The sequence below is a fragment of the Hydra viridissima genome, unplaced genomic scaffold (assembly GCF_058129835.1).
Source record: "Hydra viridissima isolate aposymbiotic clone 2 unplaced genomic scaffold, HvirCarnegie_v1 scaffold_6, whole genome shotgun sequence".
Classification (NCBI taxonomy): Eukaryota; Metazoa; Cnidaria; class Hydrozoa; order Anthoathecata; family Hydridae; genus Hydra; species Hydra viridissima.
In genome coordinates this window covers 693,562-720,598 of record NW_028324305.1, presented here as the reverse complement: position 1 = coordinate 720,598, position 27,037 = coordinate 693,562, and the positions used below count along the sequence as shown (strand labels likewise).

General features: G+C 27.9%; 1 protein-coding gene across 3 annotated transcripts; it reads left to right on the top strand.

Annotated features, from left to right (window-relative positions):
- Positions 1–775: 775 nt before the first annotated feature.
- On the top strand, positions 776–26,745 carry LOC145190725 (HBS1-like protein). 3 transcript variants are annotated; one of them, XM_090090067.1, is made up of 21 exons: positions 776–879; positions 1,065–1,130; positions 3,343–3,489; positions 6,229–6,360; positions 8,784–8,834; positions 10,812–10,908; positions 15,511–15,613; positions 15,880–15,949; positions 16,322–16,403; positions 20,456–20,539; positions 20,713–20,830; positions 20,924–21,070; positions 21,183–21,260; positions 21,540–21,657; positions 22,592–22,663; positions 22,795–22,896; positions 23,050–23,140; positions 23,435–23,543; positions 24,370–24,470; positions 24,588–24,732; positions 26,496–26,745. In XM_090090067.1, the coding sequence occupies exons 1-21, from the start codon at positions 837–839 to the stop codon at positions 26,502–26,504; spliced, it is 1,965 nt and encodes a 654-aa protein (XP_089946193.1). In that variant the 5' UTR covers positions 776–836; the 3' UTR covers positions 26,505–26,745. The 3 variants fall into 3 exon arrangements, 2 of the variants coding, with proteins under 2 accessions (XP_089946193.1, XP_089946194.1); XR_016453239.1 differs by lacking the exons at positions 24,588–24,732; positions 26,496–26,745 and having other exon boundaries at positions 23,440–23,543; positions 24,370–24,417; XM_090090068.1 differs by lacking the exons at positions 24,370–24,470; positions 24,588–24,732; positions 26,496–26,745 and having other exon boundaries at positions 23,440–23,697.
- Positions 26,746–27,037: the final 292 nt, after the last annotated feature.

The window sequence follows — 27,037 nt, the reverse complement described above, 5'->3', positions numbered from 1 at the left end:
ATCTAATCAAAGGTTTTAAAGCTGTCAAACATAATTTAAATGAAACAGGTCAATTTTTTTTTCATGAACAAATTACTGATTTTCTTTTGAACACCTAAAATATTGAAATATTTCATCGAGATTTTTTTAAATTTCATTTTTAAAAAATCTCAATGAAATATTCAATACTTTTTTCACAATCATGAAATTTGTTAAAAATTATTCTAAAGCATGATTTTTTTAACTTTTTGCTATTTACAATAATTATTGTTTTTTCAGGGCATGAAAATTTAAAAATGTAAAAATGAAAGTCGCGATCACGCGTTTTAAGGTCTTCATGCGATTTTTCGACAAATTACGCAAGCAATTTCCGAAGAGGCTCTTAAACATGATCTTACAACAGGTCCGCATAAAATAAAGATAACACATTATAAATGTAGAATTAAGAAAATAAAATAAAGAAAAAATATTATTATTTATTTCAAATTAAGTATCCTGAAGGTAGCGAAGCCGCGTTAGAAACATATAGTATCTTCCGGCTTTAGTTCTTATTGTTGATATTACTGTTGCTATTCTGCTGTGTATGTATGTATGTATGTATGTATGTATGTATGTATGTATGTATGTATGTATGTATGTATGTATGTATGTATGTATGTATGTATGTATGTATGTATGTATGTATGTATGTATGTATGTATGTATGTATGTATGTATGTATGTATGTATGTATGTATGTATGTATGTATGTATGTATGTATGTATGTATGTATGTATGTATGCAATTTATGTAATGTATGTATGCTTAATCTTTTAAAATAGAAAAAGTTTCACATGATTGTACTTAGAAAGCGATAATGTCAAGACACCGTAATATTCGGAACCTCAGTTATGAAGATGGTAAACATAATGTTATGTGATGGTGTTTGTATATATAGCTGTGTCTGCATATTTCTATGCATATATATATATATATATATATATATATATATATATATATATATATATATATATATATATATATATATATATATATATATATATTTTATCATCAATCAACATTAATTTTTTTGTACTTCCTTAAGAGCTGTCTGAAGATTATGGTAGGTCTTTAGATGAAGTAGACAACTATTGTGTATCTCCAGCTACAGGTAACTGTTTTTATATATGTATAATAACATAAAACTACATACAACTATATATAGCTACATTTAACTATACATAACTATGCCTCCACTAAATTTCAATTATTCTAAATTTTAGTTTTTGAAATTTTAAATTCTAAACTAGTTATCTTGTTTTAAAGTATTTCATTTTGAATGCAACCAATAAAATGTTTGTTGCTAATCTAATTTAGTGTACCTTGTTGATTATCAAAAGGAGCAAATAAAATATGAAACCATCACTAAAATGCATTATTTTCATCACTAAAATACATGTATTTCAGATTTATTTCAATTTTTAAAATGAGTCATTATGAGTAAATGTTCAATATTCTACTGAATAGTAATTTTAACTTATAATTGTTTAAGTGGATTTATTTTACTTAATGTATTAATTTTGATGAAGTATTTTGTAAATATAATAGTTCTCATTTTTGTTAATAAAAAGTTTGAAAATAAAGTTATAAAATAAAATAGTAAATATAAAAACTTCAACAAGAAATATAAATGTTATATAATTATATTAATAGTTGTTTATATATAATGATAATAAATATCATATAAAAAATGCTGAAAGTTATACTTAAACCTATTGTAAATAAAAAGAAAAGAAAAAAAGCATGACAATGATCTCTTATTTATTTATGAAATTAGAAAATCTGCTGAAACCTATTTGACCCATAAAACTATTCATAATGCTGGTGCAACTGGTTTAGTACTTGCAATAGAAATGTTCTGTTTTACAGTATTCAACAAGTTCCTTATAATAATTCTGCTACCAATACTGGACCAATAAGTGTTTTAGTTGGTAAAACTTGGAGAGTTGTTAAAAAGTAAACTTCACCTCACTGGATGTGCACTATATCAAAATGAACATTTTTTAAAAGCTCTTTTTAGAAAACTAGATTGTATGAAAATTGGACCAGGAAGTTTCAGCAGAGTCATTATCAAAAGATGTGCTGAAAATATTAAGGAAATAGATTAAATTTTGTTTTAACCTGTCACAAATTTTTAATGCGTATATTTCGGAAGTACTAAAAGACTTTGTTAGTGATCAGAGACCTTTAAATGAGTATTGTTGCAAGGTGGTTAACTAGAGTTAACCACCTTGCATGGTTTAGTAGGTTAACTTTATAAGCAGCCCATTAACTCTATTCATGTTCTCTAGTTGTATACAAGAGACAATGAAAAAAATATGTTTTCAAAAAAACTTGTCTACTTTATTGTTCAGGTTTAAGGTCCAGCATGATTTAAGATAAAGATATCATCTAAGCTGCATGACTCTCCTTATCCTCTTTTTTTTGGTTATCATTTGATTAAATATTCTTCCATTTAATGATGTGTTATGTATTGTAAAGTAGAACATTAAAAGCAATCTATTCTGCATAAAACCTGAAAACATTCTTTATGCAATTGTTATGACAACAAGATCCAAAATCATTGCCTTTAATCATTACTGACTATTACACAAAGGTATCTTCTGAAACCATTTAATTGAGCTTATAACTTAAATAGTGAAATTAATTGAAGAAAATTCCTCAAATAGATTTTGATGCAAATTACTGGTATGAGTTGATCAACCTCACCGTTCCAGATTTTGCGGAACCTCCTACCATGCAACATTTTTAAGTTCAAGAAATTCAAAGACAATTTTACTCACTGAGTAAAACTGAACCATTAAGCTATTAATGGAAGTATCCTATCATGTTTGCAGGCTCAGGAATCAACACAACTGCACTTTGACAAAATGAATTAGCAGAAAATATGCATCAAGCATGCATTTATACATACATACATACATACATACATACATACATACATACATACATACATACATACATACATACATACATACATACATACATACATACATACATACATACATACATACATACATACATACATACATACATACATACATGTATATAGTTTGCTTGAATGCTTTGCTTGTAAACTAGGGATTATGTCCATAAGATATTTGTATAACCTACTAAACAATTTTGTATTAAGAAAAAAATGTTGTTAAAGATTTCAGGTTGTTTAATTAGTGATCAAGATTATAAATATAGCTTTTTTATTTACATTTTGTGAATTTTCATGATGCTTAGTTTTTGTTAATTTTTTCAACTGTTAATAAGGAGGATTTATATATTGTTTTATTTATATATATATGTATAAGAGTATTTTTTTATTCATGCAGAAGCAGAGTTTATGTTTCGACGTGACAAACACCATACATTGTCCTCATTTATAAATGATGAAGAAAAAATTGAAGAAGAAGAAGAGGAAGCTCCTTTTCAAAACAAATCTGATTATAAGAGACCTGATTTAGATCATTCAGATGAAGGTTTGTTTGTATTCTTAAATATTACCAAAAAATGTAAAAGTTTAAAATTTTCTCAAATGTTTGGTACAATACTAAATGTACAATAGTGCCTTTCTGCATTAAAACTGAAAACATTAGGTTTTATTGAATGTATTGATATCTGCATTTTAAATGCTTTAGCCCTGCATTATCAGAAGACACTCAAAGAAATTGAAAAAAAAAAAAATTTCAGAACTCTATGGTTTAAAAAAGTTATTACTCCTACTAATCAAATATTTTTGAAGTACTCATAGAACACAAAGTTTTGTTGAAAACTAAAACTTAGTTTAGTTTTATTTCTTCCAGTATCAAGTTTTTTAGCCAGTTTTCCATTTCGCATTTATCAGCGTCTATTATTCTTTTATCTAACTAGATTAGAGAGTGTTCAGATTCCTTAATAGTAAAGATTTTAAAGCGGTTTGTCACAATTTTTTTTCTTCATAATCTGCATCATCTTTTAAAGAAAACAGTGTAGGTTATTCTGTAAGACACCAACCAAGATAGTGTCTACTGGTAAGAAGAGCATGCTCAAGCTTTGGATATTACTCCTTGATCAGAAGTCTTTATTAACCCATTAACGCCTGAAAAGAAACTAGGAAGGATATAATGTAAAATGAAACAAAAACATGAAGTTTAGATTATATTTATTACATTTATTTAAAAAAAAAAATTTTTTTTTAACAAAGTATTGAAATAATGATGCGTCCTCAAATGAGGACATTAGGCAGATGTGTGGTATGAAAAAATTCTTCCCACGTCGTTGCATGTTTATTTTCTTAAGCGTTCCCAAATGAGGACGGCCGGCGTAAATGGGTTAAAGGTAAATTGTTGGCAGGTGCCTTTGTTCCCAAATGAGGTATAAGGATCCAGGGACCATAGCAAAAAGATAAAATGTTACTTTGTATCTTAATGCTATAGTCCAGTTTCTCTTAACTGCATTTCCTCTTTACTCATAATATTTGCACTTCTCTCTGTCTTTGAAAAGTTAGGAGGTAAAGTGAGTTAGTCATAAACTTGGTCTCTTGGCAAGTTCTCTCATGACAGAATTTAACATTATGCAACTCACTTCCTTAGGTAGAAAACACAATTCATGCAGTTTTAGTTACTCAAAATATTTTATGAAATAAAAGAGAGATTTTTTTATTGACGTTTTTTTTGTGCAAAAAAAAAAAATTTGGTTTGTTTGTTTTTTAAATTAATTTTAAGTAAATATTTAATTACTACATAAAAAAAAAAACAAATTTTGATAACCAGATGATATTCAGGATCAAGGTCTACAAATAGAAATTGTTTTATATGTTTATATTATTTATTAACTATTCTTGCAAAGAAATTTAAGACCTAGGACAAGGTGAATGGTTTGGGTCAGGCTCTGCAGCCTCTTCTGCATCAGATGCAGATAAACTAATGGCTGAAATTTATGAGTGATCTGACTTATTTTCTATTTCCATTCCTTATTCGTGAAGCTCATGAAGTTACACAAATCAGTAGGTAAAGTTCTGCTTGTTGCTGGGTGAAAAATTTGAAATGAGGCTTTCTGAGCCTTTTTCATAGTTTGTTCTACAGAGGAAGGTCACTCAGAGCCTCCAAAGCCAGGTTTTGACCAATTTATACAAGCTTCATAGCTCTTTTAGTTTCTTTTTAATGAGTAAAAAATGTTGTAAAAATAACCCAATTGAAATTTTTTAACAGTTATTTTCTTATTTAAAAATGGCCAAGATAAATTTTCTGCTCCATTACCATGGATTGTGCTTTCACTAATTCATGGAGTTGCCCAACTTTCATGTGTACTAAATTTTTTCAGATGAAAGGAGAGATGTTTGATTATCGTAATGTAAAAGATGTTTTTGATCTCTTAAAGTATAAAAAAGATGCATATATTGAAATTTCTCTACATTTTTAAATTCAGCACCCTCAATAATTGCCAAGTACCAATTTTCAGTTCTTATCTAGAAGAACTTTTCCACTAGAACTTATTCAGGAAAAGGTGATGCTATAAACTATATATTGGTGGGTGTGGGCAAAAAAGCATGCATTTTAGGCTAAATTTCCAAATAACATAACTTTTGAACCGATTGCAGTTGGGAGCTCAAATTTGGGATTTTTTCCTGTTTTGTTGATAGAGATACTGCTGGTAAAAATTTGAAGGAAATCTAAGGTGGAAGTGGGGGATGGATGGGGGGTGGAATGACTGTTCTCTTTTTAAATCTAATTACCCTCTGACCTCTTAGGAGTTTATGATTTTTAAAGAATTAATTTAAATATGATATGAATCAATCTTTTTTACACCTTTATATATTTATATTAAAAAGTAATTTCTTGGTTAAGATTTATCTGGAGATTTCTCCAATTTGTTCTCATATTAAGCTTTTTTGACTTTTATGTGGTGTTTAAAAACTAAACAATCTAATTATTATTAATCAAACTGCAAGGAAAATTTATTATTTTCTAAATATCTTATCTACCTAATTTAAAAATTTTTTTAATTGATCACTTTAATGACAAAAAAAAAGTAGCAACAAAACATTTTCTGGCTCAGTGGACTAAATAAATAAAGAAAGAAAATTTTTTTAAAATTTTCAAGCCAATTTTTCTGGGACACTCATATTCATCGTCAAACTAGTTGTGGTAATACTTTTTACACAAAAATCAAGGTTTGCTGAATATGCTGTTGCAATTTTTAAAACAATATTTTTCTAACAGTTTTTACTTTATTTTTAGCAAAGCTGAATTTGTGCATTGAGCAGTTACAGGACATATTGGGTGATGTAATTGATGAAGATGCAATTGCTAAAGTAGTCATTAGTCAAAATTTTGACAAGGAAAAATCTCTGAGTCAATTACTTAACAAAGGTAGTTTATTTGTTTAAAATGTTTTTTGTTCCTTCATAATTTGTACAAGTTAGCAAAAAGATATGAAAAGAACAATGTAATTAGTTATTTAAATGAAGTCTTTTGTAAAGAACTGTCAAATAAATCAAAACAAAGAATATATAAAAATGTTTTTAGCTAATTTTGAATGGTTATCATGTTTTGAAAAAAAGTATATTGTTATATTGTAAAGATATGAAGTGCTCTAGACGCTAATTGAATTTACAGCTAATATTTAAAAACAAAAACTAGTTTATCAACAGTGTTAGCTTCTCCTAGGTCTGAATCTCTTAATGCAAGATGATCTTCATTGTGTTGAAGATCAAAGAAAAGTAGCTACTCTTAAACTTTTAACCCGTCCATTTTAACATTTTTGAAGTACTTAATATCCTCCGTCTTCTGTTGCATCAGTTATTACATCAAAGCCTTAAATGTGTGCATAACTAGTTTTGAAATTTCATTGCATGCATCTAGAAACCACTTCACAAGCCAAGTTGAGTGAGTACCCCTTTATGGTACAATATCTAAAAGAAACTAATACTCTTTGTATTTGTTACTAGTAGATAATTTGGCTCTGAATCTGTTAAGTGCATCTCAGAATTTTTTAGAAAAAATTAATCTTCCTGTAATATTGCTTATATATATCTTTCAAAAATATCTTAATTAAATTAATCTTACTTGAGGACACAAAACAACGATACCTAGATTATTTATGCAGGTTTCTAAACCTGTACTTTGTGAAAGAATAAAATATCAAAATATCAAGTTTCTTAATTTACTTTATGAAAGCAGACCAATGTAATAGAAAGGTTAACTGGATAACTGGAGCCCAAAAGGAGGATTTTAGTGTTATAATTCCAGGGAAATATTCAGTTTGAATAAAGAGTACATCATATGCTAAGTAAAGTATTTAGTCAGGATTTTAGCCAAGCAATAAGAGAAAAGAATTTTAGAGATTAAACATAAAAAAGGAACAAAAAGTTACACAGACAATCATGAAAAACTTTTTTTTTTCTCTAATTATAGCTCAAATTTTTTTTTTTTTCTAAACATAAAGCTATATAAGCATACCCTGTTTTTGAGGCCCTAAAATTTGGCACATGCCTAAATGAGACAGGCACTTAATTTGATTGTTGAATTTTATCATGGGTTGCACTTTGAGAAGGGATGTTAAAAAAGCTGGACAATTAGAATTTTTACCGTAATTAAAATCATGAATCAGATTCTTTGTCATGTGATTTGAAGAATTCTATTTAAAGAATTTTGAAAATATCTAATGATTGTCTTACTTTTTATATTAAAATCTAATTTTGTGATCAAAAAAAGTTTTCTGTACTTTAAATGGCATTAGTTAAAAAAGAAAATTTGTTTAGGTACTTTTAAATAATGTCTGTAATATACCTTTTGCAAGCAGTACTAATGATAGCAAGAAGGGTGATATACAGTGAAATTTAATTTCCTAAAAATTTTGAAAGTTGTTGCTGAAATGGCATTCAAATTGTTCTCTAAAGTTTAGAAATTTTTACTTTAAAAAACTGCTGATAAAACTAAATAATTTTTTTTTATTTAAGTTTATAAATAAAAAAAGTTATAAATCATAGCCTAAAAAACCCTTTTCTAAGATATAGCAGGTTTTTCCTTTCACCTAAGTTTCACTTCCACAGGTCAAATCAACATTGTTATAAAACAAAGTCTATTGTTGTCCAGCAGTGTTAGGAATTAATGCTTCATATTGACTCCTCCTTGTTTTTTGGTGATCTCTGTTTCCTTCTAGCAATAGTATTTGCCTTCTTTAAAAATCAAGAAATATATTGTAAAGTGCAAATAGATTTTCTTGCTTTGTCTTGATTACTCTTGTTGACATTATTGATAAAAAGCTTCTTTACATTATTTGTTGGAGTCATAATTTTTAAATTTCTACCTGATCCAAAATTTATGGCCTTATTTTTTGAAGATTTTCTATACTGTAAATTGTATTTTGGGAACACTTTTGTTTATAAAACATTTTGTTATTGAATTTTACAATTCATTCACAGAGCTGTTTCTTTTCATCAATGGTATTTTGATATTTTATGTAACTAAATGAACTCAAAGTAAAAAAATCTTTGTTAAACATAATAGCTAAGCCAAAAAATAAGTAAATGAAGCAAAAATGAATAAAATAATTAGCATTCATTATGAATATTGTGATCTGGAAGGGATGGGTTTTTTCAACTAATAACAAATTAATGGACTTAATCAATTTCTTCAATTAATAAAAATTTAATTTATAATGGTGCAGTTAACAAATGTATGCAAAGAGAATAATTTTTAGTAGAACAATTCACATTTTGAAGTAGTTGGATATTTATTATAATTTATTCATTATTAAATTTTTCTTTTACTAAATATGCACTATTTTTTAGACAATGCTGATGTAAAACCAGTTAGAAACACAATGACGCCAAGCAAAACAGGTTTGTTTTCTCACCTGTTGCTTTATTTTCCTTTTTTTACTCGTCCATAAACTTTTTTTTTTTTTACTTTAAGTTTGAAAATTTCTGTTTATTAAGTATATAATTTCACAAAATATTTCTGTTGAAGCATACAGTTTCAAAAAAAATTTACTTGTTCATTAACTGTAGAATTTCATAAAATTTAAATTTTTACCTTACATTTTTAACTATGTTTCAATGAGATCTTAAAGTAATATTTTGAAATTTCAAATTTCTGTTGTTTTTTTTGCGGACTTTTTTTGTCATTTAGCTAAAAGTTTCAGTTTTTATGTCATTATATTTGATATCTCGATTGATTTTAACTTTTTATATATTGCTTTTGTATTTGAATTTTTTCATAGTTAAAAAAGTTTGTTTCAATAACTTTAGTAAAATAAAAAGGAATACAACTAAAATGACATCCTCAAAGAATCTTCCTTCATTAGCAGATTTGATAGCATCATCAAATAAATCTGGTGATTCATATCTGAAGATTCCCAGTCTATCTAGTTTAATAATGAGCTCATCAAACAGTGATAGTTATGTTCCAGATCAATACGCATCAAGAGCTTCAAGCTCATTTTTGTCTTTAACTTCAAAATTGCCTAGTTTAGAATCTCTACCATCTTTATCAGATCTCATGAGTGTTCAATCAAGTTCTCAACCACCATTAGCAGATTTATTGAATTGCCATGAGCAGCTTTCTTATAAATCTTCAAGTAAGAAATTTGACAATGAGCTGTCAGAGGTTCAGCCTTTACTTAAAGGTCTCTCTCTCTTCAATGAATATAAACAAGAACCATCTCTCTTGCATGAGCATAATCAAGCGACTTCTCTAACATTATATTCTAGCATGTTATCTTTAACAGATCTGCTCAACCAAACTGCTGTTAACAAAAATGATAATACAATTCCTTTTTCATTAACAAATAAATCTACACAGATGGATTTAACACAATTATCAACTGACTTGAAAAATTTAATGGCTGAAAAGGACTTTTCTAACCATAGTGGAGCAATGCAATCTACTTTTGAAAAAAGTGTGCCATTCTTTCATATTAAAAAGGTATACTCCAAAGGTACCTCGCAGAAAAAGCCCTCACAGTTTGCAAAAGTACTAGGTGCTCAAGTTTTGTTGCAAGATAAATTGTGCTACAAAAAAAACTTTCTGAGATATTTGCATCCTTATTTTTTACCTGTCGAAGTTTATGCTTTTTCATGCTCAAATATGGACCAGTTGTTCTTGTTTAATTCTCCTTCTCCAGATGATATTGTATCTAGCTTACAAAGGAAACCATTTGAGCGAGTTTCCAAAAATTGATAGTTAATAAATGTTTTGTTCTATACTTTAGGGGTATATCTTTTTTTACTATATGTTTTTTTAGTATTTATTTTAAACGTCATCTTGTTTGAAAGCTTTATAAAAGAAAATGAAACTAAAATTAAATATTTTTTTTTCTTTAAATTTTCTTAACAGTAATTTGAGTCCTTGTAACTTTTTAATCTTTTAAAAATTTCTTTACATAAATTAGTTTAGGTTTTTGATTTTTTGAATAGGAAATTATTAAGTAATTTCGTCTTTTTAAAGTTCTTAGAGATAATGTTTTTAAAGTTGTGATTTAAAAATATTTTTAAGCTTCATTTCTTTTATTTTTATGATTTAATTCTAAAACTTTATAATATATTTTTAGAACCTTATGATGTTTTAAGAAATTTATAATATTTTTAGTGGTTTTTTTATATGGCACTTGGTATATTATTACTGAAACCACTTGATTTAATATATATATATTAAATGTACTGGAGTTGTTCATGCATTTTATGATTTTAATGGCAATTTTTCTTATTTCTTCTGAGTTTTCACTGTGATTATGTTTATCTGTTCTTTTTTTATTTTCATCAGTGATATTTATATTTGTCAGTTCTACTTAGTTAATCAGTTTTAAAACTTTGTTTTAGAATATTTTACTGGGACAACAAGCTATGTTATTACCACCCCTAAAACAAAAGTACAAGGAAAAAGTGCGGAAAATCAAGAAATAAATGATGAAATAAGGTTAATATGTCTTTATTTATTTTCTTATAGACAATGTTATTGTAAATTGTTTCATTGAATTTTAAAAAATAAAATGCGTGTAAATGAAAAGTAAATGAAAAGTTAGTTTCTAATTTGAATTTAATTTTTTCATTTAAACTTATCAACTAGAAGTACACTATTGAATATCTAAGTTGAAGAGCTTTTAATTATTTTTAGCTACATTTCAATTACTTTATATTCTTTATTGGCCTGAGATATTAACCATAAATAACAGTTATCAGTTACTTTTTTTTTTATTAGCAATTTTTTTTGTCTTGGTTGTTGTTTTTTTTTTCAACAGCTTTCAAAGTTTTTATCTTTCTTGCTTTACTTTTTTGCTCAGTAAAAAATTTCACTTTTCTCATATAAAATGTAACAAATGAAGATGACTTACTTAAGTCTATATTTTACATAGGTTTATATTTAAAAATGGCAGTATATTTGATTTGTTTACAATCTTTCAAACTTATGAGCACCAGATACTTTGTTCATAAGAGCTATAATTCAATACTTTAAGCCACCCCATTTGTTTTCATCATTCTTTGTGCAACTGAAGAGTTTTTTAATCTATCTACTATTACATGGCACATTTACATGGCTTGTTTAGCTCAGAGATATTTGAAAACTTTTTTATTTTACAAGTCAATTTCTAAATTGAAACAAAGTTCTAGTTATAAGTAAATGTTAATAAATAAGTCAAGTATTTTTAAAAGTGCTCAATATACTTTTGAGAAATACTGGCCTTTACTTCAATTATTATTGTAATCAATTTTATTGTACTTAAACTATGTAAGTAATTTAACTTTATTGTATTCTCTTTTAGTTTTGATTTTAAAAAGTTCAATGAAAATTTATAATTACTGTTAACAATTACTGAGCACTATTAAAACATGAAGTTAATTCCACAAAATTTAACTAGTTTACTTACTAGAACCACAATAAAAAGATTTCCTATACTTGCTGTATAAACATTTCTTAAATTTAATAAATTTGTAAAGAACATAAGTTTAAAACATTAAATAAAGTATTTTTTTCTCTGACCCACCTCTTCCTCCTCCACCACACAGCTGATGGATTTGGAGGCTCCAAGCATACCATTTCTCAATGTATAAGTCAAGACTTTAGAACATTTAGAATATGTCTTATATAATGTCTATTTTTTACAACCATTTTTACAACCATTTTTACAACCATTTTTACAACCAATAGTACAGAATTCTTCAAAGTTTTTATATCCATCAAGGTGGAGTAAAAAGAACTGGCATGAAGTAGGTGTTTCTTATTGCAGCTCTTTTGTTTATTGTTTACAAAGTGTGGATGAGCAAACTTTATGAGTATTTTGGCTGTCAAAAAAATTAAGCTTTTTTAAGCTTGTAAATACAGAAGCCTAAAAAACTCAATTTTTTTTATAAAAAAAGCAAAAATGTTACATGCCTTTATATTTTTTATCAAATAGAGGTATGTAACATTTTAATTATTTTTTTGAATAATAATGCATCTTTAAATGATGTTTTGTAGGAAAGTAATTTATATTGCCTATTTAAGCTTAAATTTGAGAAAACTATAATTTCATCTAACTAAAGTTAATTTTTTTTCTTTTTAAATGGAAAAGTAATTGGAAATGGTAAATTAGCACCAAGACTGAGTAAGCAGATTGCTCAACTATGATCTATTTGTATGACTAAGTAGTTGAGGGTGCTGTCACTAAATTTGAAGAGGTTCGTCAGTTCAAATTTTAATAATAAATGGGATACATCACCAGCATCGAATATTTGCAGGCTTAGTTTATCTGAAAGTTATCAGCAACATGGCAAAACAAGATCTATTTTGAAAGTTCAAAAATGTATTACTTGCAAGCATGGGAGACTTAAAAGACCAGTAAAACCTCTTTACTGACAAGTACATGGGAGGACATGTGGTTGGTTAGAAGAACATGGCTATTTGTATGATTGGGTTTCAGTAAATTAAGAGGGTCTGTATTCTATGGACTGATAAGTTACACATTGAGCTGTTCCCTGTGCCAAGAGGCAAAATGATCAAATGAGGACTGTTGATTTTTATCAACAGTTTGCATCTACCTGAAGTATCAAAAATGATCTTAAAATAATGTTAGCTGGATGTATGAATGCTTACAGGTTAACAAAACTTTACATACTCCCTATGAAAACTATCTTACATGCAGACTTTTATATTAAAGAAATTCTGCCAATCTAAAATGAAACTTGTCAAAGGCAAAATAATGGTAGTACCAAGATTGATAAAGCTGAGATGTTCTACATGTTTTGCTTTAACGAGATAGAGCCCTAGCCCACACTTCAAAAAAGTGTGAAACATTTTGCATGTAGACTTTTTCTGATTTTTTGCCCAAATATTTGAGGCTAGGTTTTAGCCCAGGCCTAAATCCTGTATAGCATATATGGAATAAACATTAGGAAAGTCTCATGATAGAACCCAGACCCAAAAACAGGAATAGCTCATTGACAGGGTCCAGGTAACATGGGGACAAATGACTCAAGATTACCTAAGAAGTCTGGCAGAATCCATTCCCAAGAGTGTGGACTTAGCTGCCAGTCTTGGTCATACCAGTCACTGATGATTTGTGACATATTCCATACTGACATTTACATCCTGCATAAAGATAAAATATCTGAATAATAATTTGTTTCTCTTTGATACATGAAACTTTCTCCTAGAAGGTGAAACAAAACTTTTGATGAACCCTGTACAAAATACAAAATGCTAATTATGTTTTTTCGAGTTTTACAAAATATACAAACAAATTGATAAAATTGTTAAACCAAAATTATTTTTTAAAATATTTAAAACATTTCTACTACTAGTTTATTAAATTAAATTCATAAAGTTAAAAATTGAAATTAAAAATTTTTTTTATCTTATTGTATTCTTAATTTTTGTTTTATTATTACTATTCTATTAGTAGCGTTTTCAATAAAATCATGGTTTTCTGATAATATACTTTTTCAGTCTTCTTTCAATAGTTAAATCTTGCATATTATTTCTAGGGGTAGGAGTTAAGGTTAGTTTTAGTCTAATTAAAATTAGTCAACTAACTTTTTAGTGTAACTAAAATTAGTCGACTAACATTTTAGTCTAACTAAAGTTAGTCAACTAAGGATTTAGTCTAACTAAAATTTGCTGACTAACTTTTTAGTCTTACTATAATTAGTCAACTAACATTTTAGTCTAACTAAAATTAGTCGACTAACTTTTTAGTGTAACTAAGATTAGTTGACTAACTTTTTAGTCTAACTAAAATTAGTTGACTAAAAAAAGATTTAGTGCTAAAAAAACTTAACAACCTATACCATGAAGTTACATGAAGATAATATGAATTATGACAAATAAATCAATTTAAAGACATTCATTAAAGTTTATTGTTTTTAAGAAATTTAAAGTACGTAATATAGTTTGTGACAATTAGGTAATAAAAATGTTTTATTTGTAGCTAGTATTGCCCTGATTTTTCTTTTATTGAATTAAATAAAAACTTGTTTATTAGCAGAACAACTCTGTCAAAAACAGCTGATGTTTTATACTGAAAACATAATTAATATTAGCATTTTAATAATAATTTTGAAAAGAAAAACAAAATTGAGAGTTGAACAAGATATATATTCAATTATACAATATAGAAATAATAAAAAACATTAATTGCCTAACTGTTTCAATCTTATTGTTGTCACTGTAAATATCTGAGTGTAGAACAAAATAAATTAGGTATTATTACCTCAAAAAATCATTTCTGGTATTATATAAAGGAAATCCGAAAATCCTTCTACACATAACACACCTTTCAAAAACATGGTACCATTTTTTTTTTTATAAATTGATTTCACATGTGTTTTATAATTTATAATTCACTTTAACGAGAAATTGAAAAAATCCAGATCTGAAGCACTTTTCATTGAAATTTAAAACAAATACTTAATAATAACGGGGGACTAATTGGATACAGTTTTATTACCATTACGTATATATGTTGCAAACCATTCTCCAAAAACCTGAAAAACTCTGAAAATTGAACTTTGAAATAGATGTCCTGCAGATAAAAACTGTAACTTACAGCAATTTGTAATTAAAATATGGCACTCAAGCCATTTCACAACTAATGCATAACAAGATTTTAAAAAAGTATTTTTTGGGTAACAGTAACAAATTCACAATTTTGGGTAATAGTAACAAATTTACAAATTAAAAATTTAGTTGACTAATTTTAGTTAGACTAAAAAGTTAGTTGGCTAAATTTAGTTTAACTGAAATGTTAGTCAACTAAATTTAGTTGGACTAAAAAGTTAGTTGACTAAATTTAGTTGTGGTTTTTTTAGCTAAGTTAGTTGCAATTTTTAGTTTTGGTCACAACACTAATTATTTCTGCTTAAGCTTAGAGTTGTTCAAATTTTAACTGCTTCTGCAACTTTTAATATTTCACACACACATACATTCACACACTCATGCGCATACACATATAATACAAAAATTTGTAATATTATATATGTTAAGGATATTGGTAAGGCATAGATTGATAATTTGGTAATAAATGAATACAGGGTATTTGTTTAGAGGGCGTGTAAAAGGAACACCTTCTGCTCAGAGTCGTGAAAGTTTGTTGGATGATTCTACAACATCAGTAACAAAAACACCAAAGAATTTTAAATCAAGAGAAGTAAAGTCAATCTGAATTTAAGATAACAAATGTTTGAATTTAAATTAAGAGAGCTTATTTAACTTGATTAAATGTTTTTAAAATATATTCGATGCACGTATTATAAATATATTTAATGCATATATTATATATACATTTGATGGATATACAACATTTGCCTTTTACATAAATTATAAATACATTTTTCATGTAAACAATTTATGCTCTTTAACTTTGTTTTTCTACCATTTATCTTTTCATTGAAAAACTTTTTTATATATAATAAGGTTATTGATGTGAGTGCAGAGTTGGACAAAAGACAAGATGGAAGAGAGTTAATCAACTTAGTAGTTATCGGTAAGTTTTACTATGATTACTAAAATATTGTTTTTGATTGTTATGCTAAAATTAAAAAGCCAGTAGCAGCTAAACAAAAGTTTTTACTGAACAGCTGTTGAATAATTGAAATTTCTTTCAACAACTTTGATGTAAGTTTTACATGTGAATGTGGTTTATTACAACTTTCATTAGCATCACAAATCAAGCCTTTTTTAGGTCTTCTAATTTCATAATAGTATGTAAATCTAACAGTAATTTGTGTCCACAATATTTTGTGTTTTTTGAAATTTTTGTTCACATATCAGTAAACTGCCCTAAAAATAAAATTGTATTTTATTTCTTTAAAGTTTTCCAAATGTTTTTATTGAGTGAGCTCTTATCCATTTTCAGGTCATGTAGATGCAGGAAAATCAACATTAATGGGGCATTTACTTTTTAAACTTGGAAAAGTTTCACAAAGAAATATGCACAAGTATGAATAGGATTGTCTTTTCTTTTTTCATAAAACAGCTTGCAAAATTTATTTACAATTACAAGAATTTACAGTTTTTAAATGTTAATAGTGAAGTAAAGAGACAAATGAATGAAGATTTTTTTTCCTATCATTCTTCTTGAATCTTCAGAATTATTTTAACCCTTTGCAACTATATGTCAACTTAGTAACCTTGTTTGCAAAAAAGTCTATGCACTTATTAGAACATGTGCATCCACTGAGTATCAGTTGCACTTGGTTATTGCTACAATTTGGACACATTTCTGTTTTTAAATTTATTTTGCGATTTCATATAGGTTTTAAAATACATAGTTTTTTTTTACCTTATAAATGGAAGAAAATTTTTAACTATGTGAAAGTGAAGATAAGTTTTTTTTCAATATATTTGGTGAAAAGAATTTTTTTTTTTTTTTTTGGGGTAGGGGGTGGGGGTGTAATTGTGTTCAATTATTGCTTACATCATGTATAAAACTATAAAATTAAAAAATAATGAAAAACTTGTGAGCGACATTTTTATTAGTAAGTTAAAACCTTTCACTGTTTTAAAAACACCAGCTGCATAGTAACCTCTGTTGTTCCAGTTGTTTCAAGCACAGAAATCTCTATTTAATTACAAATTTTATTAGATTAAAAATCTCTAATTACAAATTACTTTAATTAAAAATTTTAAGTTTTGCTCTAAGAGAAGTTTAATTTTTTATAACTAATGGATATGTCTAGTGTTTTTTCCACATACAGCGGTGGCCAAAAGTCTTGGAACAAAACATTTAACGACCAAAAAAATTTATTTTTGATCTAAAGTATAAATTTTGAAGGTTTGAGGTATATTTTTAAAGAGAATGTTGTTTAAAAAAATACTTACAACTTATTTGTTTTTTTATTTATTTTACTGTTATCGTTTATTATTTTTAGTATAAAAGTTTATCATAACATAAAATATGTTGTTCCAAGACTTTTGGCCACCACTGTATATTTATCTTCTTGAATTCTTTAGGAATGATTTTGATCCATTCAAACTGGTACAGGGTGCAGCAGTGATTTGCAAATTAATTTTTGGCTAGATTTTGTGATTTAAATAAAAGAAATTTGTTTTTGTTAATTAATGTTCAACGAATGTCTTAGATTTGAATAAAAATTTGAATAAAAAATGTTTTAGTTAAAAGTTTTACAATTGAAACCAAAAGAACTGAAGTATTAAATTTGATTCACACATGTTTGCCTACAAGTGAAGTGGTTTGTATTTCTGGAGTTTATAAAACTACATTTTACAAAGTGAAAACATTTAACAGTGCTAAGAGAGCCCAAATGCCATCTCCAGTGAACAAAGTTGATAAAAAATTCACTGAAAAGCTTAAAAAGCATCTTGAAAAGAATCCTACTTTATCCATCAGAAATACAACAAAACTGTTCAATGTTGATGAGAGGACAGTCAGAAGAACTCTAAAATACTTAAGTCAGTGTGGCCCAGCCTACATGCCAACTTTTGGCAAAAAGGCTAAAAACTTTGAGATTAATGTAGTTGAAGAAGCTCCTGAATCAGCTGAAAAACCATGCTTCGTCTGCAGTCAAAACTTTCTCAGATGAAAAATTTTTTAGTATTGGCTGTGTAATCAATTGGCGAAATGACAGATTTCTAGTGCAAAAGTGTGACAGGGCACCACCTGTATGTCACACCAAGCACCCACAGTCTGTCATAATGCTAGAAATCATTGCTTCTAATCGAGAGAAATGCCCACCAATCTACAACAAAGATAAAGAAAAAGTTAAGAGAGACCGGGACTAGTTGGTTACAGGAGTAAGTTAACACAGTGTGTTTAACTTTGCATTTTAACTTTGGAATTTTCCACCAGAAATTTCCAAAATTTATATGGAACCTTCCTACTTGACTAATTCGGTGTAGTATCAGGGCTAGAAGTGCATGCACATAGAAGTTATAGTGATTTTTGTGTTGTTTTTTTTACTTAATTTTTATGTTTTGTTAACTAATATTTTTTCAATTTTAAAAAGCAATAGCATTAGCTACAAGTAAACTTGAATAGATGTAAATGTTGTATGGTTCACTCTAATCAGTCACATTTTGTGTTTCTCAATATTTTGAGTTTTTGGGGATTTATAGGCCATTTTGTGAGTAAAAAGCTTTTGGGGTAAGTTGGCACAATGATCACGGGGCTAGTTGGCAACATGCGCCAACTTACAACTTTTTGTATTGGCTGTAAATTCACTAGTTATATAAGACTACAGATCTACAGACATAAGAAATTATAAAAGAGAAGTAGACAGGCCTGTAAATTCTAAAAATATTACAAAAAATACTGTATATGCTATTTTTATAGAAAGCAAGTCTATTCGGTTGATTTAAGGGCAATAAAAGTTAAGGTATAAAAAAAAGATTGGAGGCCCTTTTTTGGCCACCAATTTTTTTTACAATATTTGACACTTGAAAATTCTTGCCAAATTCATATTCTTTTGAACTGCAGTTTGATATCTTCAAAAAAGTTCACCCAGAAATGCACAAAGCTCAAAAACTAAAACTACTGGTCTCCCCTACCTCTGATGTGTATATCAGCTTACTAAAATGTTATGTGGTGCCATGGCTGAAGAAGACAGTCCCAGTAAACAATTACATATTTCAAAGGACAATGCACTCTGTTATTGGTCCAGAAAAACCCAACAATATCTTCAGGAAAATATGGCTAAGGTCTGGCCCAAACACTTTTGGGCACCATCCAGTCCTGACCTGAATCCCCTTAACTACAGTGTATAGAGCGTAGTTGAGAATAAAACTTGCATAAAGGTCCACTCAAGTGTCAAGTCACTAAAGTTATCTAATACCCATGTTCTTCTGTTCCAGACTTGTGGCAGTGATCAAAAAAAAAAAGGAAACCTAATATGAATGTTAAAGTGGGAAAAGCATTTATCTTCAACTTTCTTTTTATTAATATTCCATGAATATTAATGCTGCACCCTGATAGTTTATCACCCTGATAGTTGTATATCAGTTAAGAATAATGATTAAAATTGTTTGGTACTAAATCTGAAATCAGAAAATATGAAAATAAGAGAATTTGTCTTCAAACCAGAAAACACAACAAGAATAAATTTGCAACCAACTTAGTAACATCCACCTGAGTATCTACAAATAAGGCTGCTAAAATATACAAACAATTTTCACATTGACATCCCAACAAAAGTTAAGTAGCAATTTATTTGTTTTCATTCAAAGGGCCTGATAAATTTAAGGAAAAAATGATTGAAAAGATAAATATAGAACAATGGCTGCTGCATTTTGATGGTTAGTACATTAAGGAAAATGAATATCAGATAGTGGTACTTAAAAATAAAAAATTGGATGCACTGTGTATGAAAGATTTTGGTAACTAATATACATGGCAGTTCTGAAACTATTTCTGCAGGAATAGTCAAAGTTCTTGATGAATACAACTTATGAAATACAATAAAGATGATCACAACTACAGTTTTTTTGAGTAAAAAAGGGTATATCTTTATGATTTACTTTCAAAAAATTCCTAACAATTAATTTGAGGTGGAATTCAAGAAGCATTCTTGCTATCCTTGCATTCAATCTTATGTCTTCAACAAGGAAGACTTTGAAGAAGGTATGCAAATGTGTATCATGACTGTACAGAGTATGGTTCACTAAAAAAAACCACAAGGACTTGTTATTGAAACCAAAAAGCATGTGTTCGTTGTAGAACCACTGGAAGCAGAAGCCGTTCATACTCAATTTCCTAAGAAGTAATCAGTGCAGAAATTGTATGCTAACTGCAGAAGTAAATATTAACTGCATCTTGCAAGATATTTTCTTGTTTTTATTACAATACAGACATATTGCATAATAATTATATATAATCACATATGCAAAATTTAATTTAGGTAACTGGGTAACTTTTTCTAAAAATATATTGAAATAACAATTATTTTCTTTGTTTTTAAACAAAAGTTTATTGAATTATGATACAGGAATAGAGGTTTTAAAATGCTATAACCCTTTTAGAAAATTTATTATTTAGAAATGAGATGGAGTCAAAAAAATTAGGCAAAGGGTCTTTTGCATTTGCATGGGTTCTGGATGAAACAGAGGAAGAAAGATCACGGTTAGATTTTATTTTTAAGATTTGGCAATTTTCAAATTGCATTACTAAACATGAGTTTAATCTCTTACAACTTGTTAATGTATACAGAGATTGAAATTTGACGTTGTTTAAAATGTTGCACATAATAGCATACTTTCATTTTAAAAAGTATTGCACATTCCTATTATTTTTAGTGGAATTACAATGGATGTTGCAATGACAGTGTTTGAAACAAAGACCAAAATTGTTACATTAATGGATGCACCTGGTCATAGAGATTTTATTCCAAATATGATACAAGGAACATCACAAGTGATACTTTTAAAGATTTTATTCATGTCTTTAAAAAATAAATCCTAATTTTATTATGCATACCTATTGACATTTACTGCTACTTTTTTACAGGCAGATGTAGGTATTCTTGTTGTTGATGCACGACTTGGAGAGTTTGAATCTGGATTTGATGCAGGTGGTCAGACTAGAGAGCATGCTGTTCTTGCTCGATCTCTTGGTGTTGGTCAACTTATTGTTGCTGTTAACAAAATGGATGCTGTACGCTTGTTTATCTTCTTTATGTTATACTTATGGAGCATTTAATATCAAAAATTCAAACTTCTGTGATTTATATATTTTGGTTTCCACACAGGTGTTCTTATTGCTCTAGGTCAGCTGGTCAAAAGAACGGTATGACAATATTGTTTTGAAGCTCAAGACTTTTCTTCTCAAGCAAGCTGGTTATAGGGTAAGAATTTCCTACAGGAAAGTATTAAATTAGATTAAAAGCTTTGTTAAAAACATTTTTTTTTGCATATCTTTTAGTTTTGTTGCTTTATTCCATTAACATCCTCTCAGTAACATCTTTTATTTATTCTGTTACCGTTCTTTCTGTAACATTTTATTCATTTACATTGTGATGTAAATCTGCAGTATTTATTAAAAGAATGTTGTTCCCTTCCCCTCCCTCGCTTCCCTCTGACATTTAAATTTTTTAGAATTAATATCTTTGTTTTTTACTGTGCAGGAATCAGATGTTTGTTATGTTCCATGTAGTGGGCTGACCGGAGAGAATCTCGTAGATAATGCTAGTGAAAAAGACCTTATAAGTTGGTACAAGGATGGCTGTATAGTGCATCTAATAGGTTTTGTAAATTAGTTTTTTAAATATTTGTTTGAAAACAATTATAACACAGGCTAACAAAAAAAAATGATGGTGTTTTCATCACTAGCGCTAGTTTTCCTGTTTCAGAATATCCATACTTTGGTAGAATTCAGAAATTAAAATATAAGAAAGCCATAATTTCATGGTAAAAGTATTACTTTTTCTTGGGTGAAAATGCTACCCATTATTAAAATAACCCAAAGTTCATGGAAATCTGTTTTAATGACTCTGAAGAAAATGGAGTTTGCTCATTTTTATACCAAATCATTGAAATTTTACTAATATTTCATTTTTGTCATTTCCTTTTTTTGTAACCAACAAAGATACTTTTTCTGATTTAGCCCAAGAAAAGTTGGTATAGATATTGGAAGCTAGTGTCATTATTGCCCTATGCTTTCACAAAAGGAATTACGTTGGTTTCTACATCTTTTGCCTGTTAATCTTTTATTTTTACTATCTTTTTGAGTATTGCAAACAATTCTTAAAACTTGAAGTTTCATTACCTTTATACCTCATACATACATAATTCTGTTTCATACCTCATTAAGAGTAATAGTTTCAAGAATTTCAGAATACAACTACAAGTACCAACCGTCGTAAAAGGTTAAAATTACCCGTGCATTAAATGGGTTATTCTGTATGTATACTTTTTTCATAGATATTCTCATGCTATCAGAAGTCATGATATTTGCCCTAAATATTTTTTTTTACTTTGTAAGAGGAAAATAAGAGCTAAACAAGAAAAACATATACCATTTTTGGGTTCAGCATCCAAAAGCAAATTAAAATCAGTTCTACCATTATCTTCATTTAAAAATTTATTAGCCTCTAATTTTTACCCAAGTAATTTTTACCTAAATAATTACTTTAATTTGAAAATATCAGTATTTGCTAAAGAATGTTTTTTTTTTTAGATAATTTCTTCCACGCCCCTAAAAGAGCCATTGACAAGCCTTTTCGACTTTGTGTTTCAGATGTCTATAAAGGTAAATACTTTTAAACATGGATTCTTTTATTTCAATATTTTTGTGTTTTAAAAGTTTTTTTAAAAATAGTTTCATTTTTATTGTTCTTGTATAATCTTTCTTATTTTGTAATAAAAGTTCTTATTTTGTAGGTCAGGGTTCATTTATTGTGGCTGGAAAAGTTGAGAGTGGATCTGTGCAAAATGGTGATAAAGTGATGATAATGCCAGTTGGTGAGGCTGGAATGATTAAAGGTGATAGATTTTTAGAAGTTCTTATTATTACAGTTTTTATTACATGTGATTACAATTTTGCATATTACTACATTTATTATCACATATTATTACAATTATTAGATTATTTTGATATAAGTATAATTTGCTTAAATCAGAATTATAACCTTTAAGGATTATCAACACGTGATGAACAAGTAAACTTTGTTGCTGCCGGTGATCATATAACAGCATCCATACATGGCGTTGATATGACTCATGTCAAGTAAGTGCATCAATAATTTTTTGCTCTTAATTTGATATTTTTTTATTCTTTCAAGCTTGACAATAACTATTACAATAAGAGTGTGGTATTTGATATTATAAGCATTACTTTCATTTCAAGAAATTTAGTGTCATCATTTTTAGCAATACCATAAATATTTCAGTAAACTACACATTCTTTAACATTTTATTATCACTACTTTCATTCTTAGGAAAAAAAAAAACTTTAAGTTCAATTCAGAAGTTTAAAAAAAAAAAGAAGAAAATTGGATAATTTAAACTTTCTCTTATCTAGTGTAGGTAGTGTTATTTGTGATTTTGAAAACCCTATAAAAGTCTCAGCAAGAGTTGTTGCACGTATTGTTGTCTTCAATATTTCAATACCAATAACCAAAGGTTTCATGGTGAGTTTTTTTTTCAAACTTTTTTTCTTTGCAATCCAAATAAACAAGTTTAGAACAAAGGTTTCATGGTAAGTTGTATTCAATTTTTTTTCTTAACTTAGTTATTGGTGATTACCATTGTACCAATTGTAACTAATCCACCCAAATAAACAAATTTAGAAAAAAGTTGCTTTTTGTTAAAAAAAGTAAAAAAAGTCTTTGGGATTTAAACTTTATATTAGGTGTATGTATGGCATGTACAAATGCATATGATAGGTATATGTATAACATTTATAAATGCATATGATTGGTATATGTATAGCATGCACAAACACATTTTGCACAGTATTAACTTAATTCTATAAAAAAACATTTATGATTTATTTAACAAAAATGCAATATATTGTTGCTTTATATATTTTTAAATGCTTTATAAATGCTCTATATTGTCACTTCAATAAAAACTCTGTGAATATTGGCAGATGAGCAAAAGTATTTTAGGAGAAGCCTCAAATTTTCTACCCAGTGCACATATCTGATATATTTACTCTCTTCTAATTTTACTAAAGGCAAAAGTTTACTTATGCTCTATCAAATAACTTTGAGAGAGTGTAAATATGTATGCAAAGTTACATTAATGTTGCATAATGCTGTGTATTTATGTGTGACACGCATACAGCTTTTGTAAGTATATTGTTTCTTTGTATATAAAAGGGTTTATGTGCCACAAATTCTAATATTTGTTTAAACTTTTTTAGTGCTTTCACTTATCTATTAAAAGGTCTTTGCAAAACATGGTCACTAAAAAATTTATAAGGTTTTTATTTGATGACATATTTTCTTATAGGTTGTTTTTCATTCTCAAAATGCTAGTGATCCAGCAACAATAACCAAGTTAGTGAGCATCCTGAATAAAAGTAGTGGAGAGGTAGTCCAGAAACGACCAAGGTATAAATTTGCTCTTAGTATAAAAATCAATATTTTTCTTGTAGAGAGATCAGGTTGAAATATGAATTAAAACAAAAAATTTCTTAGATTAAAGATTGAACTTTTTACACTTTATAGATGTTTAACAAAACATATGAATGCTGTAATTGAGTTAAAGTTTCAGCGTCCTGTGTGCATCGAAAAATACTGTGATAACAAAGTTCTTGGTCGGTTCATGTTGAGGTATTCTGGAGATACTATAGCTGCTGGTGTTGTAATAGAGGTAAGAGTGCAGAACAACATGTATTTGCATGCATACATTATAATTTGCATGCTTTCATACATTTGCATGCTTTTTATTTACATGCATACATACAAATAGATATGCATGAATTAAAGATAATATTTTATGCAAGCAATTTACAAAAAAAACCCAATTATATAAATTCAATATCAATCTTTGTACCAATGTATTTAAACCAATGTTTTTACAATTTCAATTTTATATATTAAAGGAACAGCTTTCTTATTGTAAAACAAATACTTATCATTAAGCATCATAGTTTGTAGCAACATTGACCATTATAAATATACTTTTTCCAATTAGATTCTAAAATACAGTTTTAAGCATTAGATTTATAAAATTCTTTTCATTTCATGATATATTTTTAAAAGTCAACTTTTCTATTTAAGATATGTACCAGAAAAATTCTGCGCGTGTTCTGATGTGGTGTTTACAGAAGCCGTACATCATTTAAAATAGCTAATTGTTTTAAAATGTGATTGTATTAATGTTGTTCAAAATTTAAACAACTCTGTTATTAAAACAATTTGCTTTAATTGAAATGTCATCAAATCAAGATAAGAAGCGAGAAAAAATTTTGCATTTTTCTCGTTGAAAATCCTGTTGTATAAAACAAAACAATTTCTAAAGAGCTGCAGATTGCTTTGAGAACAGTGCAGAGCATTGTGAAACGATTTAAGGAGACTGGTACAATCATAAGAAAATCAGGAAGTGGAAGAAAAAAATGTTTTGTTAGACGAGATCTTGGTAAAAAGGTAAAAGATGCCTTAGACAGAAAACCAGAGATTTCTGTTCGAACATTAGCGAATAAATTTAAGACAAGTGCTTCCATTATACAAAGAGTAAAGAGAAATTGTGGTTATAAATCTTATAAAAAGAAAAAAGTTCCTTGTTGTGAAGAAAAGCAAGAAAATGTTGCAATTCGATGTTCAAAGCTGCTCTATAAAAAATTATGTGCTAAAAAATCTTGTTTGATTATTGGCGATGAAACTTATTGTGCTGCATATTTCCGATCTCTTCCAGGACACCAATATTATTCAGCAATAAATCGCAAGAAACTGAGTTCCAAATATAAATGCATTGGAATTCAAAAATTCAAATTTGCCATTTTTAAGAACACACACGGGTAACCCGTTATTTTGGCCCGATTTAGCATCATGTCACTACTCTGGGACAACTTTAAACTGGCTTAAAGAACATTAAGTAGATTTCCTTGAAAAACACTGCAATCCACCAAATTGTCCCAAACTACGTCCTATCGAAAGATAATGGGCTCTTGTCAAAAGAATACTAAGGATCAATGTAAAAGAAGCCAAAAACATTAAAGACTTCAAAAATAAATGGATGAGAGCTACCAAGAAAGTCCAGCCAAAGACTGTGCAAAAGTTGATGTCGAGTGTAAAACGCAAAGTGCGTGCATTCTCACGTACAACATTTCACAAACTTTCTTAAGTGAAATTTAAAAATATTAATATATGTACTTTCAAAATATACATAACATTCAATATCGAAATACAATAGTTAGATAAATATCCTTTATAATGTCCGCACAGATTTTTTCTGGTACATGTCTTAAAAGTAAGTTAAAAAGAAAATATTTGTTTGAATTTGAACTTAAAGTTGTGTTTATTAAGGTTTGTGCACTGTTAGTGTCAATTTATGTCTCCCTTAGTAGGTATTAACATTTATTTTGTATTCATTATTTAGTTTGTTTAGTTAAAAGCTTCTATTTTTTTTTGTAGATCAAGTGACAAGAATAAAATTTTAAGTCAAAAGCTTAAATAACAATGAAATTGTCTCCAATACATCCTGGTAAAAGATCAGCACAATCAAAGATTTTTTAGGTTTTACTTCACAAAGATGGTGGAAGTGTGTCTATAGATTAAGTCAATTGTGAAACAGTTGTGGTGCATTATGTTAAGATATAAAGTATCTGTGGTTTTATTAAAACTGAAAAAATGTAAATAAAATGAAAATTTTTTTCATTTTTTATGTTCTTCTTTTGTTTCACTGTAAAGTGGCTTTGCTGTGAAGATAGCTTCACTGTACTTGTTGCTGTAGACATGATTTTGGTGCGAGGTGACTTCACTTTGTATTGAGTTTATTTTGTTTAAGTAGCTGAAGTTTTTTTTTTTTTTTTTTTTTGCAATCCGCTAAGAATGGAACTTAACATGAGGTTTTTTACTAAAGTCTACATAATCATGTATACTTTTTCAATTGAAAAAGTTCTATTTAAAAAAGTTATCAATTTTAATATTGATTTTTATGTTGCATCAGCATCAAA

What these genes read in the sequence shown, in the direction of transcription:
- LOC145190725 (XM_090090067.1), top strand. Translation starts at nt 837, where the DNA reads ATGTCAAGACACCGTAATATTCGGAACCTCAGTTATGAAGATG. An exon ending in AATCAACTTAGTAGTTATCG is followed by an intron (nt 15,950 to 16,321) that starts GTAAGTTTTACT and finishes ATCCATTTTCAG; the next exon opens with GTCATGTAGATGCAGGAAAA. An exon ending in TGTTTCAGATGTCTATAAAG is followed by an intron (nt 22,664 to 22,794) that starts GTAAATACTTTT and finishes CTTATTTTGTAG; the next exon opens with GTCAGGGTTCATTTATTGTG.